Here is a 15,000-nt window from a genome sequence, read left to right on the forward strand (position 1 = left end):
ATACATTAGAGGTACTATGCCCACCTATAGCAAGGGTGAATAAAGTGACATTTACTTCAAGTATTTCCCTATCTTTTGTTCCCCATTCAACACTGAGCAAGTCACCAGTGTAGTTCCACGAGAAGTCAAAAGATGAACCAAGTTTTACAGTCCTGTTGCTCCCATCGTAGGATGATTCAAGTTGTACCTGATTTGCTGTTAGTAAGAAACAAGACATCAAGTCAAAAACTGCTGACCTTAATGATGACTAAATTCTGCTCAAAAGATGGAAAAATTCCTGCTCAGACTTAAGTTCATTCTACACTCAAAGGAAAACAAGTTTTCAGATCAATGAAATAATATAATCAATTGCCTAATAATGGAGTCTGTGACAATGCTAAGCACAGGATTCCTCTACATACTGCTCACACATTATCATCTTTAGCATAAAGGTCAAGAGCATCACTATGGGCATCTGACCTGAAAACACCTTACATGCCATAAGTTTATTAGTAGGCACAAGTTGTCTGGAAGTACATGTACTTTTGACACTTTAGCACCTGTTATAGATAAGGTGATATATACTTTCACTTGTAAACATATGAGCAATCTGATGATGTGCACTTACTCAAATATTGTGTTCCAGCACGGTCTAATGAGAGCATATAGTTAGGCATATCGCAAGGCCTCATGTGGACTAGTCGCACAGGAAGTCGTAGTATTAATTAGTGTTGAAAACAGTCTTTTTGTGATTTCTTATCGTCTTGCAAAGCAACAATATTTGTGGCAAAAGCTATGTCAAGGGGAGGAAATTATGTTAATTATAGTGTTGTAAAGTATGGGTTCTGACGGAAAGCTTGCCATATGTTGCAGCTTAGCACGCTTCTGTTTCCTAGCAAATCACGCGGTCACGCAACATCAGAATTACGAATTAAAGCTTTCCATACAGTGGAAGAAGATTACTAGATAAAATTGATACAAGATGCCCTTCGCGCACGCCTTACGCTTGTCTTTCTTCGCTTGTAAAACGCAAAAAATTGCACCTGTTCTACAGACTTCCTGTCGCTCGGTATATCGACCGAGTCTCGATCGATGGTTGATACGTCTGTTGGCCGACTATCGACCGATGTATATACATCGGCAGACATTACCTGCAGTTACACATGATTCAATACGACGACGGCGATAGCAAAGAGAGTGTGGCAAAATAAAAAATTTCATGAATTGAACAATGGCTTAGCTCGTGTGTTTACAACTTTGTACGTTTTTAGGCCGTCCTTGGCAAAAGAAGAACGTGAAATCGCTTAACATTAACTGTACGAAAAAAGAAACCCCAGTGGCTAATTATTCACGTTTTCTGACTTCGAAATGTAGAAGAGGAAAAATCTGGTACCATTAGCGACAATGAAGACATCGAACCATTTGTATATTCCTTAAGAGAAACGAAAGTTAACTTTGAAAGCGATGTTTTGTCTAGCCTCGCCGTCGTGACACATTTGAAGTCATGTTCAAGCACACTCTAATAAAAATATAGCTCTTCAAAAGGTATCTCACCGACAAGTCCGTCAGTAATGGTGAATGAGACCGAAAGAACACACAAAAACAAGTTGCTAACTCCCAACATGTTCACGTCTGGGTCGAAAATGGAGTGAACTTTAAGCTAGCCACGGTTTCCGTGCCAAACAATACACTCCCATGTAAGAACCAACCTTTGATAAAACTGCGTCCGAATGAATGCTGGGATTGGTCATACCTGTACCAGGTGTCAAGTATCACGTGACTTTGATGTAGGCAAACCACGAAAGTTCGGACATTGTACCGGCTTATACTATTTTGCGAAACGAAACGAAACGAAACGAAACGAAATCAGGTGAGATAGAACAAAACTAAAGGAATAATGCAGACATATTTTCTAACAAGGTAAAGAAAACTTTCGCAAGGAATTTGGAGTAATCGTTCATTAACAAGAAGGATTTTTATTCAGTTCGCAAAATAGTAATTTTAGGAGCGTTACTATTTTGCGAAATGGAATTTTTCACCCTGCGGTGACAACGTGACCTCTTCCATGTCACAAAAATACATTTAAACATTACAAATTAGTATATCACCGAAGATTTTGGCCTCCTCTTATTTCTTAAACCGTATTAAAATGTATTTCGCAAAATAGTAATTTTAGGAGAGTTACTATTTTGCGAAATGGACAATTTTTACCCAGCGGTGACTAACGTAACCTCTTTTATGTCATAAAAATACATTTAAACATTAAAAATTAGTATATCAACGAACATTTTGGCCTCTTCTAATTTCTTAAACCGTATTAAAACGTATTTCGCAAAATAGTAATTTTAGGAGAGTTGCTATTTTGCGAAATGGACTATTTTCACCCTGCGGTGACAACGTGACCTCTTTCACGTCACGAAAATACAAATTAAACATTACAAATTAGTATATCACCGAACATTTTGGCCTCCTCTCATTTCTTAAACCGTATTAAAATATATTTCGCAAAATAGTGATTTTAGGAGAGTTGCTATTTTGCGAAATGGACTATTTTCACCCCTGTAATACAGTTACTTTTATTTCAAAATTTTTAATAAAAATAATATACATGGAAAAGTTACGCGCTTCCGATTACACACACCTCTTCCTTACGAGCAAGAGATCGTGTTTTGCATTTGCGCAAGTTCCACGTGCTGCAAGAAGTTTGCTTTGTGCTCGCTTTGTGTGCTGCTAAATCAGGCAAGATTATGGCTTTTAAATTTCCTGTTCTTAAGCCCAAGACCATCGACTGTTCAGGTCTTCCAGTTCATGATTTCAAGTGTTTGACAAACAAGGAAATGATTGGTAAGGGCGCTTATGGTGCTATGTTCACTGCTAACTGGCAGACTGTTCCTGATGCGGGTGGGAAATCGGCCGCTGCGGAGAAAGTCGTCGTTAAAAATTGCTCGGCGAGAACATATTGGATAAGAAAACGTTTGTAAAGGAAGCAAGAATCATTCAAGAGTTGAAACATCCAAACATTGTGAAGTTCAAGGGAATCTGCAATAATCCCTTCGCCCTTATTCTCGAGTTCCTGCCCGCCGAGTGTAAATAATCCATTTCGCAAAATAAACATTTTTCGGAATTACTACATTCAATTAGTTTAGAAATTACTACATCAAAGAGGAGGTGACCAAGATCTTTGAGAATATACTATAATGTAATGTTTAAATGTATTTTCGTGACATAAAAGAGGTCACGTTGTCACCGCAGGGGTGAAGATAGTCCATTTCGCAAAATAGTAACTCTCCTAAAATTACTATTTTGCGAAATACATTTTAATACGGTTTAAGATATAACAGGGGGCCAAAATGTTCGGTGAGAAATAGCAACTCTCCTAAAATTACTATTTTACGAAATATATTTTAATACGGTTTAAGAAATGAGAGGATGCCAAAATGTTCGGTGGTATACTAATTTGTAATGTTTAAATGTATTTTCGTGACGTGAAAGAGGTCACGTTGTCACCGCAGGGTGAAAATAGTCCATTTCGCAAAATAGTAACTCTCCTAAAATTACTATTTTGCGAAATATATTTTAATACGGTTTAAGAAATGAGAGGAGGCCAAAATGTTTGGTGATATACTAATTTGTAATGTTTAAATGTATTTTCGCGACATGAAAGAGGTCACGTTGTCACCGCAGGGTGAAGATAGTCCATTTCGCAAAATAGTAACTCTCCTAAAATTACTATTTTGCGAAATACATTTTAATACGGTTTAAGGAATAAGAGGAGGCCAAAATGTTCGTTGATATACTAATTTGTAATGTTTAGATGTATTCTCGTGACATGAAATAGGTCACGTTGTCACCGCAGGGTGAAAATAGTCCATTTCGCAAAATAGTAACTCTCCTAAAATTACTATTTTGCGAAATACATTTTAATACGGTTTAAGAAATAAGAGGCCAAAATGTTCGTTCACATACTAATTTGCAATGTTTAAATGTATTTTCGCGACATGAAAGAGGTCACGTTGTCACCGCAGGGTGAAAATAGTCCATTTCGCAAAATAGTAACTCTCCTAAAATTACTATTTTGCGAAATGAATAAAAATCCTTCTTGTTAATGAACGATTACTCCAAAATCCTTGTGAAAGTTTTCTTTACCCTATTAGAAAATATATCTGCATTATTCCTTTTGTTTTATTTCATCTGACCCGATTTCGTTTCGTTTCGCAAAATAGTATAAGCCTCGACCGAGTCCACCTATAGTACACATGATCCGAAAAATTTAGAGGCCCACAAAAGAATAAGAGCTTCAGTGAATATACACAAAGGCACCAATCTAGAATTAAAACACAACTTATAGATAAATGTTATTCAACACTTTGTTTTGCGGGAGAGTATGATTTTACAGCAACCAAGGTGGAGATATTTAATGCTGAAACCCAAGAGTATGACACACTTCAGCTCATTGATGAAAATGAGCTTCCATTTACTGAAAGCAACCCTAAAACACTGAACAGTGATGAAATTGATGATATTAATCTATGGATTTACATAAAGGATAAGTATAACATTTCTGACCAAGCTTGGAAAGAGTTAGCTATGAAGGCTACTGATATGCCAAATGCATACAGGATAAAAAATATTACAGATTTAAATGCCAAATGGAAGTTGAAACCCACCCCAGGTGAAGCTGAAGGAGTTCGAATTTCCCTGAAGGATAGCCTGAAGGAACAAATTCAAAGGCTTAAAATTAAAGTAGATCTGGGCGAACAAGAAACAATCAGGGTTAAAATGAGTGGAGATGGCACCAACATTGGAAAGAGACTCAAGGTAGTGAACTTCACTTATACCATCTTAAATGAAAAGGAAAATGCCATGAGTGAAAAGGGGAACTATGTTCTGGCAATTATCAAAACAAAAGAGACCTATGACAATCTGAAAGAAAGTCTTTCAGATATTAAAACTGAAATGGCTCAGTTAAATGAAATTGAGGTTGACAATGTTAAGTACGTTGTGCTGGCAATTATCAAAACAAAAGAGACCTATGACAATCTGAAAGAAAGTCTTTCAGATATTAAAACTGAAATGGCTCAGTTAAATAAAATTGAGGTCGACAATCCCTTGCGAACTGAATTCCCAGTTTTCTGGGAATTCTAGGAATTCCTAGGAATTCCTAGGAATTCTCAAAAATTCCCAATTATGCAAATGACCCTTGCAAACTGAATTCCCAGTTTTCTGGGAATTTCTGGGAATTCCTAGGAATTCCTAGGAATTCCCAACTATGCAAATTAACTCTGATTTAAAAAGCTTGGAATTTCTGGGAAAGGAAGACTCCAGTTTTGTGAGGACTTGGAATCCCTAGGAATTCCTAGGAATTCTCAGCTTTACAAACTACCTATAATTTAAGAAGTGTGGAACTCTTGGGAATTTCTGGGAATTGAATTTGAGGCAATTTTAATACCCTGAGGTTCACATAAATTCTAAGAAATTCTCAATACCTTTAATGTGAAGGTTTTAAGAAAAAGAGTAATTTCAGAGGCTTAAAACTTTGGCTCAATAAAAGGTATGCTATACAAAACTTACCAAGAGATATACATACATGTACATGTTTATAACTTACAGATCATGAAATTTATTACTCAAACTAAGTTTTAGTAAATCTTTACATTAATATGGATTTTCTCATGAACCAGCTGTCAGTTATGTTAAATGGAAATTGTCAACTTCCACAATAATTAACAATAATTACATTGTTATCTTACTTCCCTAACCTACATTACTGGTTGCCTTTGTTAGAAAACCTCGGAACAGTCAAGCTCAGTTGCCTCAAACGCTGTCAGAGACCTTTTGTTGACAATACTTTTAGTAGAAATTTCATGCCTTAGACAAACACATTCAACACCTAATTAATCTTTCTTTTTTCATGATTGTTGTTGCTGCTTTTTTTTTCAGTTTTTTGCTCTATTTTCATGACTAATTGCTGTAATTTGTTTTGCTGTTTTTATTCTTACAAAACATTTTTGTAAGAGTTCCAATACTTGTGGATCATCCACACACTTTGCAAACATTTGGCATGCAGACAAGACAGAGGTAGTCAATGTTCCCTTTGAGGAAAAACACCTTTTATATGACGTCTTCAATTTACTTTATTTGAAACTCTGATCTGAAAATATTTGTCAACAAGACTTGTTAGTAGTGAGAAGTACCAACCAAGTTTCCTTTCATAACTTAATTTCTTAAATGTCCCAATCACTGGATCTCCCAAAAAAAATATTACATCTTTTTATTTTTGGTGCAAATGACAAGTCCTTCTTTCTATAAAAATGAAAAGTGCTAGTCACACTTCAATAATAACAGCTCTTAAGTTTACTTATTGTTCTTCTCTGTCTGTCAGCTATCAACAAAATTGTTTTATACTTCGGGCAGTGCATAACTATTTGTGGACCAGAGTTCCAACGCACCTCTGTAATCGCATATAGCTACTCCTGTCTCTTGTACAAATGTTTCTCCTTTGTAAGACGCACTCTACTCTGTTGTCAATACTGCTTTAAGTTCAGTGGAAACGACTGACTGAGGAATCGAGATGGCGGTGTTGGAACGTGTTGCTGAACGCTTGCTACGGTCAAGCTTTGTAGATTTAGGTACTGGTACACTGGGATCATCTATGTATCTCTTATACTTCCGAATGTGGTATCCTTCTTTTATATATAAGAGGGTAAAAGACGATTTGTAGTCGCATTCAAAACTGTGATTGTCTTGTGTTATTTCTCACCTTTGCCATTAACACAACTCAAGTGAGTTTCGAGTCTTTGTTTCCTCGACAACTTTCGGCCACAAATCGTGCATTTGTAATACGATCGATTCTTGTCGATTATTTCTACATAGAGTGAGCTCACATCTTTATTTATATCACCAAGCTATCCATCTTCTAGAAGCAGAGAACCGGTCGGAGAAGTCAGAGTAAAGTTGGGCGCTTCTCTTAACACTGCAATCGGCAAGCCAGCGGATTCACTTTGCTAGCCAATGACAAGTCCTAAAAGATCCACGTGATCATGGCCGTGATCGGAAACAAAGAAGACTCCATTTGGCGCTCATCTGTGAATGTACTTTTCATCGGTTGATCACTTTTCTCAACTGTTTTGCTTAATATAACATTTCTAAAGATAGCTATTATTGTGGTTCAATGGGAAAACGAGAATAGCGTGAGTGTTGTAAAAGAGAAGAAAGTCGTTGGTGCCGTGGAGTTAAAAGAAGGGACAACAGTTGACATATGGACTGGTACAAACAAGGGTCGAGTGGCCATCTGTAAAGCTACGATTTTGAAAGTTAGTGGTGAGTAAAAATTGCGATATTCGTTACGTGATCAAAATCTTATAAAAGAATAGATGTAGCGGGTTAAATTAAGCTTACATAACGCCCGGCGCAACTGAAACTAGAATAATTCTGAGAATCGAATCGGTCACTTGCATGCCGCAGTTTCGTAAGCTTATGCTTTACAATGAAATAAACCTATCAGTAAGGTTTCAAGATTCCTCTAGTCACGTTTGGGAACATTCAAGATTCATAACAAACCTTAGTACATAAAGAAGCCCTCCTTGGTAAAAACAAAATAATGTATTCAGCCCTTTTTTAGTAAAATCCATGAGAGAGATGTACTAACTCCAATATAAAAGTCACTCAATATAACAGAGATTTCTCAATTTGAGAATCCAATGAATGCCCTTTTCCTCATAGCCATCTTAAAAGCCTGGTCTGAGCTTTAAACATACGTATTTTAATATATTATTTTTTTTCAAATTCAGATGTCAAGGATTCCAGATACAAAATGGTCAAGGTTCTTGTTGACAACCTCATTCAAGACCAACTCATTGTGAGCCCAGGAAAAAAAATACAAACAGTACAAACAGCAGCTAAGTTTGCAGTTTAGGATAACTTCATTCTAATTTATTGTTACCGTTACAACAAGATTTTAATCAAAAACTCAATTTTATTTGTCTGTAATTAGCCCCTTCACTCCCAAGAATATAACTATATAAATATAACTTAAGATATTGTATTTTATGGAAGAGAATCAACAGATTTTATTCACAATTTGTGTCAAACCAAATTTAATGATTGATTAGAACTATTTTATATGAATAGCTGTAATTGAGGATTAATCCGTATGAAGTTTTCAAGAAAAGAAAAATAAATCAAATTCCATCCTATTATTACCACACATTGATGTTAGTAATTAATCAAAAATATTTTACATGTAAGCCTTAATTAAGCTTCTAAATAAATTTCATTGAATACTTGAATTTTAGCTGGGTTTTTTTAATTTAAAGTATTTATTTTAAATCATTAGCCTCAAATTTTTGCTTAAAATTCCCAGTAATTCTTAAACATTCCTTAAAATTCCCAGAAATTCCCAGAAATTCCCAGAAATTCCTAGGAATTTTTTAGATTTACAGCTTTTCAGGGAAAGTTATTGGTTCTCTGAGTTGGAATTCTTAGGAATTCCTAGGAATTCCAAGTCCTGTTGGCTATAAACTTGGAATTTCTGGGAATTTCTGGGAATTTCTAGGAATTTCTAGGTTTTTAGAACCAGAGTTGTTATGGTTGGGAATTCCTAGGAATTCCTAGGAATTCCCAGTCCGAATTTACCATGAAAATTCACAACTTTATTCCTAGGAATTCCTAGGAATTCCAAAAGCCATTTCGCAAGGGAATTGTTAAGTACAAGATTGAGTACTTCATAGGGGGTGACTGGAAATTCCTGGCTTGCATTTGTGGCTTAGGTGCTGCAAACCAAGATTACGCTTGCATTTGGTGAAAATGTCCAAGGGAAGAAAGGTATAATGTAACAAAAACCTGGTCTCTAATTGATAGGCACCTTGGAGCATGGACATGTGAAGAAATTGCTAACCATTCAAGAGCAAAGAAATATAACTGTAAATCATGCCCACTCTTTGATTTTATTCCAATGGATCATGTAATCATTAACACCCTACACTTATTCCTGAGGATTTCTGACAATTTATTTGAGCTCCTCATTAGGGAACTGAAAAGGCAGGATGCTATCGATAAGGTGAAAATGTTTCCTAGTGGCTTCAAAAGGGAAAAATATAAACACATGGCTGGTTATGAACATTTTCTTAGGCAGACAGGAATTTCATTTGAATGGAGAGTGGAACCAAACACAAAAAAGCTTGAATTCAGGGATCTCACTGGACCAGAAAAGCTCCGTGTCATCCAAAATATTAATATTCAGGCACTCCTTCCAAATTTTGAAGATCACAAGAAATTAGAAAAACTATGGAATGATTAGATGGAAATTATTGGGGATCTGAAACTTGACTTCCCTACAGATGAGCAATTGCAGCCCCTACCACAAAAATGAAATCATGGTTTCAACAATTCCTCTCTCTATATCAAGCAAAAGATGTGACACCCTATATGTACACTCTCTACCATCACATTCCAGAATTTTTGAAACTGTATATCAATGTAGCACATTTCAACCAGCAAGGCATGGAAAAATATAATGACATCAGCTCTAAAAACTACTTTAGGTCTTCAAACCACAGAGGAATAGCTGCACTAGAGCAACTGTTTTTGAAGAAACAAAGAATTCAATTCCTGGAAGCTGCTGGTTGTGAAAGAGTCAAGAAATCAAACAAATGCTCCAACTGCCAAGATCATGGTCATACTATCAAGACATGTACAGTGAAATGCAAACTTTGTGATTATGCTGTCTACTGTGGACACCTTGAGAAAGTAGACAAAAAGTGGGTGCAGAAATGCACACGGTAAATTGATTTTACATTACAGCTACCAATGCTTGTCCTTCTGGACGGTCTAATGGTTCACTTTCAGTTTCACTTTCGTAGTTTTTAAATTCTTAAATATCAATCCATATCAATAACTGAGACCAGTTATAATCATGCTTTAGACAAACAAATTTTATTTGCAATAATCAGCACGATATATAAATATATTATCATGATCTATTAGGTAACCCATGCAGAATTATTTTAACATGGATTCAATGTAAATATTTGCAAACCAATTTTTTTTGTTAAAAAGACAATAATGTTGTATAATAAATCAGTTAGCATCTTTCCATATACTGCCTTCTATTCCCATCACCTCGAACAAAAGTAAAGACAGGCATATACGCATTCTCAACCTCGCATTTGACATACTTGCCACCAATACAGCAGGTAATTTAGTGTTAACAACTGGGTTGAAAACGTAAATTAGCCACCGTAAAGGGTAAAAAAGCTGACGTTTCGAGCGTTAGCCCTTCGTCAATCGCTCTGACGAAGGGCTAACGCAAGAATCAACAGCAAATAATGAAATAAACAATACAAAATATGAGTTGAGCTGAACAGTTGCGACTTCTTTTCCTCATTAGTAGATACCTTCGTGTAGCTTTTACTTTTTGTTTACTCTAAGGATGGAGTTGCGAACCCATCTGCTTGTATGCGAAGAGAGGCAGCGACAATGCAAAGTCAATGGATGCCATTTTGCTGGGAATTTTAGGGAGACGGAGCAACATAACAAGGAGCAAGCAGAAAAGCACGTGTCACTGCTTACAGAGAAGAGTGAAAAGCTCTTAGACGTATTACTTAAAATGGTAAGGCTGATCGAGGCTTATGCTCTTAAATGTTTTCCCCTTCCGATCTTTAATTGTTACTTAATAGCTGGCGTGCACATCAGATTTTTTAACAGTTCTACAAAACTTTGAACAGATTCCTGCTTTAAAAACCATCAGCAGAGACTGAAAAAGTTGACTGAGTAGATGGTCCTCTTGTTTCCTCAAGAATACGATCTCACGAAGATGATATAAAAAGATTCTAGTTGAGGCAGATTTGCGGGGATGAAATGCGGGAGGGGGGGGGGGGGGGAAGAAGTGGGAGTGGTTGAAAATTTTTTCAACGCTGTTCAGCTTACAATAATCCCCTAGTGAATTTTCCTTTCACTGTACTCAGTATGACGCTGATTTGATTTTCAAAACAACAGGACACGAATGACTTGACCAAGACAAAAATGGCACTCAGAGGTTTCTGTTGGTCCATCTCTAACTTCAAACAAATGGCAGCAGATATGCTACAAGCTGGAAACACTGCAGAACCGATGGCCAGCGGAGTTTACAAATTTGAAGAGTGCAGGTGGAGGATGCTGCTGTACGTACGTTGCACAAAGTGCAAGTTATTCTTGCAGTTGCACCGAGCCGTTCATCCTGTACGAGCTTCATTCAGGTAAATCATATCACCCCCTTGATTACGGATTGGTTACTCTTGCTAAACCCTGTACCTACAAGGTTAACCTGTACTAGCTATCAACCTTCTACAAAATGAATCGGCTGAATCAAAATAACGCATGCTCAGTAACTTTGGTCATATCCGAGAAGATAGCTCCAAAAACCTAAGAATTTATAAAGGGAAATAAATAAAACTTCTTTCTCTTTGTTTTTCCTCTTTCTTGTTGTGTTGATGTTGTTGTTGTTTTTTTTTATGTTTTTTTTTTCGGGTGTGTGTGTTTGTTTGTGACTGTAAATATATGAAAATCATATATGTGAACTGCGGTGAAAGAAGTGAAATGAAAGAGAACATCGCAGTAATAAATACTTTTCAAGCAGTAGTGAAAAAAAGGCCTAAGTAGTGCTCATTACTGCGATGTTCGCTTTCATACTCACTCCGTGTGTGTGTGTTGAGATAAAAAATAATGAACCTCTTAAAAATTTGTTTCAGAATTGTGATCGGGCTGGCAAACCCAGTAATCATTGAGCTGGAGCCAGATCTTCGCCTGCGGGAAGGGGAGACCTTCGGGACTGAGGTTGCCCTGGCAACGCTGGAACGAGAGACAGAGAGAAACACCGGGTGGCTTTTTATGGAAATATTTATTGAAAGGTTTTCTTTTACTTTGTAAATTTTCAGTTGTGAAATGAAGATATGACACACCGTTACCTTAAGTTGAGTGACTGCGATGCAGTGTTCTCTTAAACTGATGTACATCAAAATGAAAGCTTTTTCTATGACCGTCCGCATCGTAAGAGTGAATATTTCTGAACCAGCGTAACTATAGCTAAGCGAGTATGACGTTAGCGAGAAAAGAAAAAAAAATACAGCGCACTGTGAAAACACTGCATTATAACCATAAACATGGTTTAGGTATTCTTCTTTTTTTAATACAGAGACAGTTTTGTTGAGATGGTCAAATTATACCTTAGGCTACAAGAGTCTCATTGCCTTTTTTAAATCGCTTGAGCCAAATTTGAATCATAGGCTGACGACTTTTGACGTTGTGTTAAACTTATAAATAAGATAGACAAGACCATAGCTATGGCGTAACAGATAATTTCATTCTTTTTGGGCGTTTCTCCAATCCGTGCGCATTTCTCAATTTAGTTCCCTATACAGGGTTATACACAGCTATACAGGACTATAAACAGCTCTACAGGGCTATGCACAGCTATACACAGCTATACAGGGCTATACACAGCTATACACGGCTATACACAGCTATACAGGGCTATACACAGCTATACAGAGGTGTAAACACCTATACACAGCTATACAGGGCTATACACGGCTATACTGGGCTTTACACAGGTATACAGGGGTGTAAACACCTATTCACAGCTATACAGGGCTATACACAGCTATACAGGGCTTTACATAGTTATACAGGGCTATACACAACTATACAGAGATATACACAGTTGTACAGGGCGATACAGAGCTATACAGGGCTATACACAGCTGTACAGAGATATACACAGCTATATAGAGCTGTACACAGCTGTACAGGGCAATACACAGCTATACAGGGCTATACACAGCTATACAGAGATATACACAGCTATACAGAGCTATATACAGCTATACAGGGCTATACACAGTTATACAGAGCTATACACAGCTATATAGGGCTATTTACAGCTATAAAAGGGGTAAGTCTCGAAAGAAACTGTGGAAACTGCTTGGGGGGGGGGGGGGTAACGAGTTTTAATAAGTTGGTTTTATACGGGGCTATTCACAGCTATGCAGGGCTGCGTACAGCTATACAGAGCCGAGCTGTTTTTGTCCAAACTCAAACTTAAACACAGTGTAAGGAGTTGGTTTATTCTGCAATCCTTAATATCAACCTTTGCATTCAGAAAATGATAAGCAAGGGGCATAAAGTTGTTAGATAAAACTGAGCCGGAAATCATTTAATGGAGAAAATTATGTTTTCTTCATTTGTGCTGAGACGAATTCTGTAAATCGAGGTTATTTCAGATATAAGCAATAACTATTTACCGACGTGTCGGTGGCTAATAGTAGACATTTGACGAGCCGCGAAGCAGCTTGGCAAATATTCACTAATAGCCACGACACTGAGGCGAATAGCTGTTTTTAGTACACACTAAATCAGTGAGATAATATGGCACAAAAAGATGATTTTAATAATCAATTTATTCCTGTACGTGCGGCAGCGTGAAACTCGCGAGTTGCTCGGAGGTAAATAGCAAAGGATATTCAGAGTTTGAGTAGCCAGTCAGAGCGCACCTTCAACGCTGTCCACTGCTTTAGTATATACTAATGACCTTTAACTTGTCGAAACCTTGTCGAAAACCATTGCATTAATTCTTGACATGGTTTCATCGTTTCAGAAGTTTCAAGTGAGAATGATTGTGTCGAACAAGCGAAGGAAACAAGATGCACTTGCGGTAAAAACAAGAAAAATAAGTCAGTTTAAGATATTTTCTGTGTTTCTGGTAAATGCCCGTGCCACAAAGTCAACCACTCTTGTACCCGCTCGTGTAGATGTTACAATTGCAAAAAATACGTGCAATTCCAATGAAGTTGTGAAGGTAAAAAAGAGTCTGAAGAGAGGTTGTAGGTGCGGAGTTGGACAAAAGAGCAAAGGGGACGGAGCACCAAATGCAAGTCACAAGTCGTGTCAAGACAGTCTCCGCAAGTCGAAGTGTCCGTGTGTAGCGGGTGGCATAGGATGTACCGAAGTCTCCAGATGCTTTAATTGTGGAAACATTGTTCAAGCTCGAGCTGACCCGGGAAAATCCCCAAAACGAAAGAAGCGAAATAGGGCGACCGTCTCTCCATATAAGAGGAAAAAGGGATCAAAGTTCATGATAAGTCAAAATGCAGAGGTGGATTGTGGACCATGGAGAAACATTGAAACGCTTTGTTTGATGGTTTGCCGGGACGTGATGCTAAGTCAAGGACTTTCCATAAATTCAAAAAATTTGCGTGATTTGTATGATTTCGTGGCTAAGTCTCCTGCTGTTATGGACATGTCTTTAAACATAGCTGCGAAGTCTACAGCACAGATTGCGGCTAAAATAGCGCACCTAAGAGGCATTGATTTGTAAAATACACATAAGATAGGGCTATCCTGTCCAGTGAAATTTTTGAAGGCTTCACTTCTGCTACCTTTTAATTCCGCTCTTAATGATAAAAGAATGTTCTTCAAAAAGTTCAAAAAGTTACCCGTTAGATCTCATGTCCAATCAGACTTTTGAGCTTTCTCTTTAATGGATGAAAAACGCGAGAAAAGATGACTGGTGATTCATGATTTCTAATTCACACTGTATTAGGCCACAGAGAAATTACTAAGTAAATACAGCTTTGTGTCAAAACTGAGTGATTACCTAGATTTTGTACGACTATTTTTGTTCTTTTGTATCTTGTTATTATAACAAAAGATTCACGGTATGCATTTCATGTTTATGTTGGAAAAGGTGTAACTAATCGTACGCGAACTCGTTCATATTGGATTGCTGCAGAATAAGTACAACTTGTTACATGTTTAACTGACCACAATAGTTTTTTTAATTACTCGTATACCAATGATAGTTCTGCATTCCCTCATGGACGGCATTCTCTCTTTCACTCTTTGTAAAAGTGTGTTATCAAAGAAATAAACACGTGATAAAGGCAATTTGTGAACTGAATTCGAAAGAACAGGTACGTAGTTTCACAAACTTTATTTCTCACGGCCGTAGTAGACTAAGCAACTCCTTTAATTTAAAAACACCAATCT

General features: G+C 37.1%; 1 protein-coding gene and 1 pseudogene across 1 annotated transcript in view; one reads left to right on the forward strand and one right to left on the reverse strand.

Moving 5' to 3' along the window:
- The window catches only part of LOC131779839 (uncharacterized), a 21,241-nt gene extending 19,547 nt beyond the window's left edge, over positions 1-1,694 (reverse strand). The window contains exons 1-2 of the mRNA XM_066168621.1: positions 1,534-1,694; positions 1-195 (exon numbers count right to left, since the gene is read on the reverse strand). The exon at positions 1-195 is cut by the window's left edge and continues 171 nt beyond it. Of these exons, the coding sequence (XP_066024718.1) occupies positions 1-195; positions 1,534-1,603 (265 nt within the window). The 5' untranslated portion in view covers positions 1,604-1,694. The remainder of the gene's footprint in view (positions 196-1,533) is intronic.
- A 1,032-nt stretch (positions 1,695-2,726) lies between these two features.
- Positions 2,727-14,988, forward strand: LOC131772230 (uncharacterized; annotated as a pseudogene).
- The last annotated feature ends 12 nt before the right edge of the window (positions 14,989-15,000 follow it).

This window comes from Pocillopora verrucosa, chromosome 6 (assembly GCF_036669915.1).
Source record: "Pocillopora verrucosa isolate sample1 chromosome 6, ASM3666991v2, whole genome shotgun sequence".
NCBI classification, from domain to species: Eukaryota; Metazoa; Cnidaria; class Anthozoa; order Scleractinia; family Pocilloporidae; genus Pocillopora; species Pocillopora verrucosa.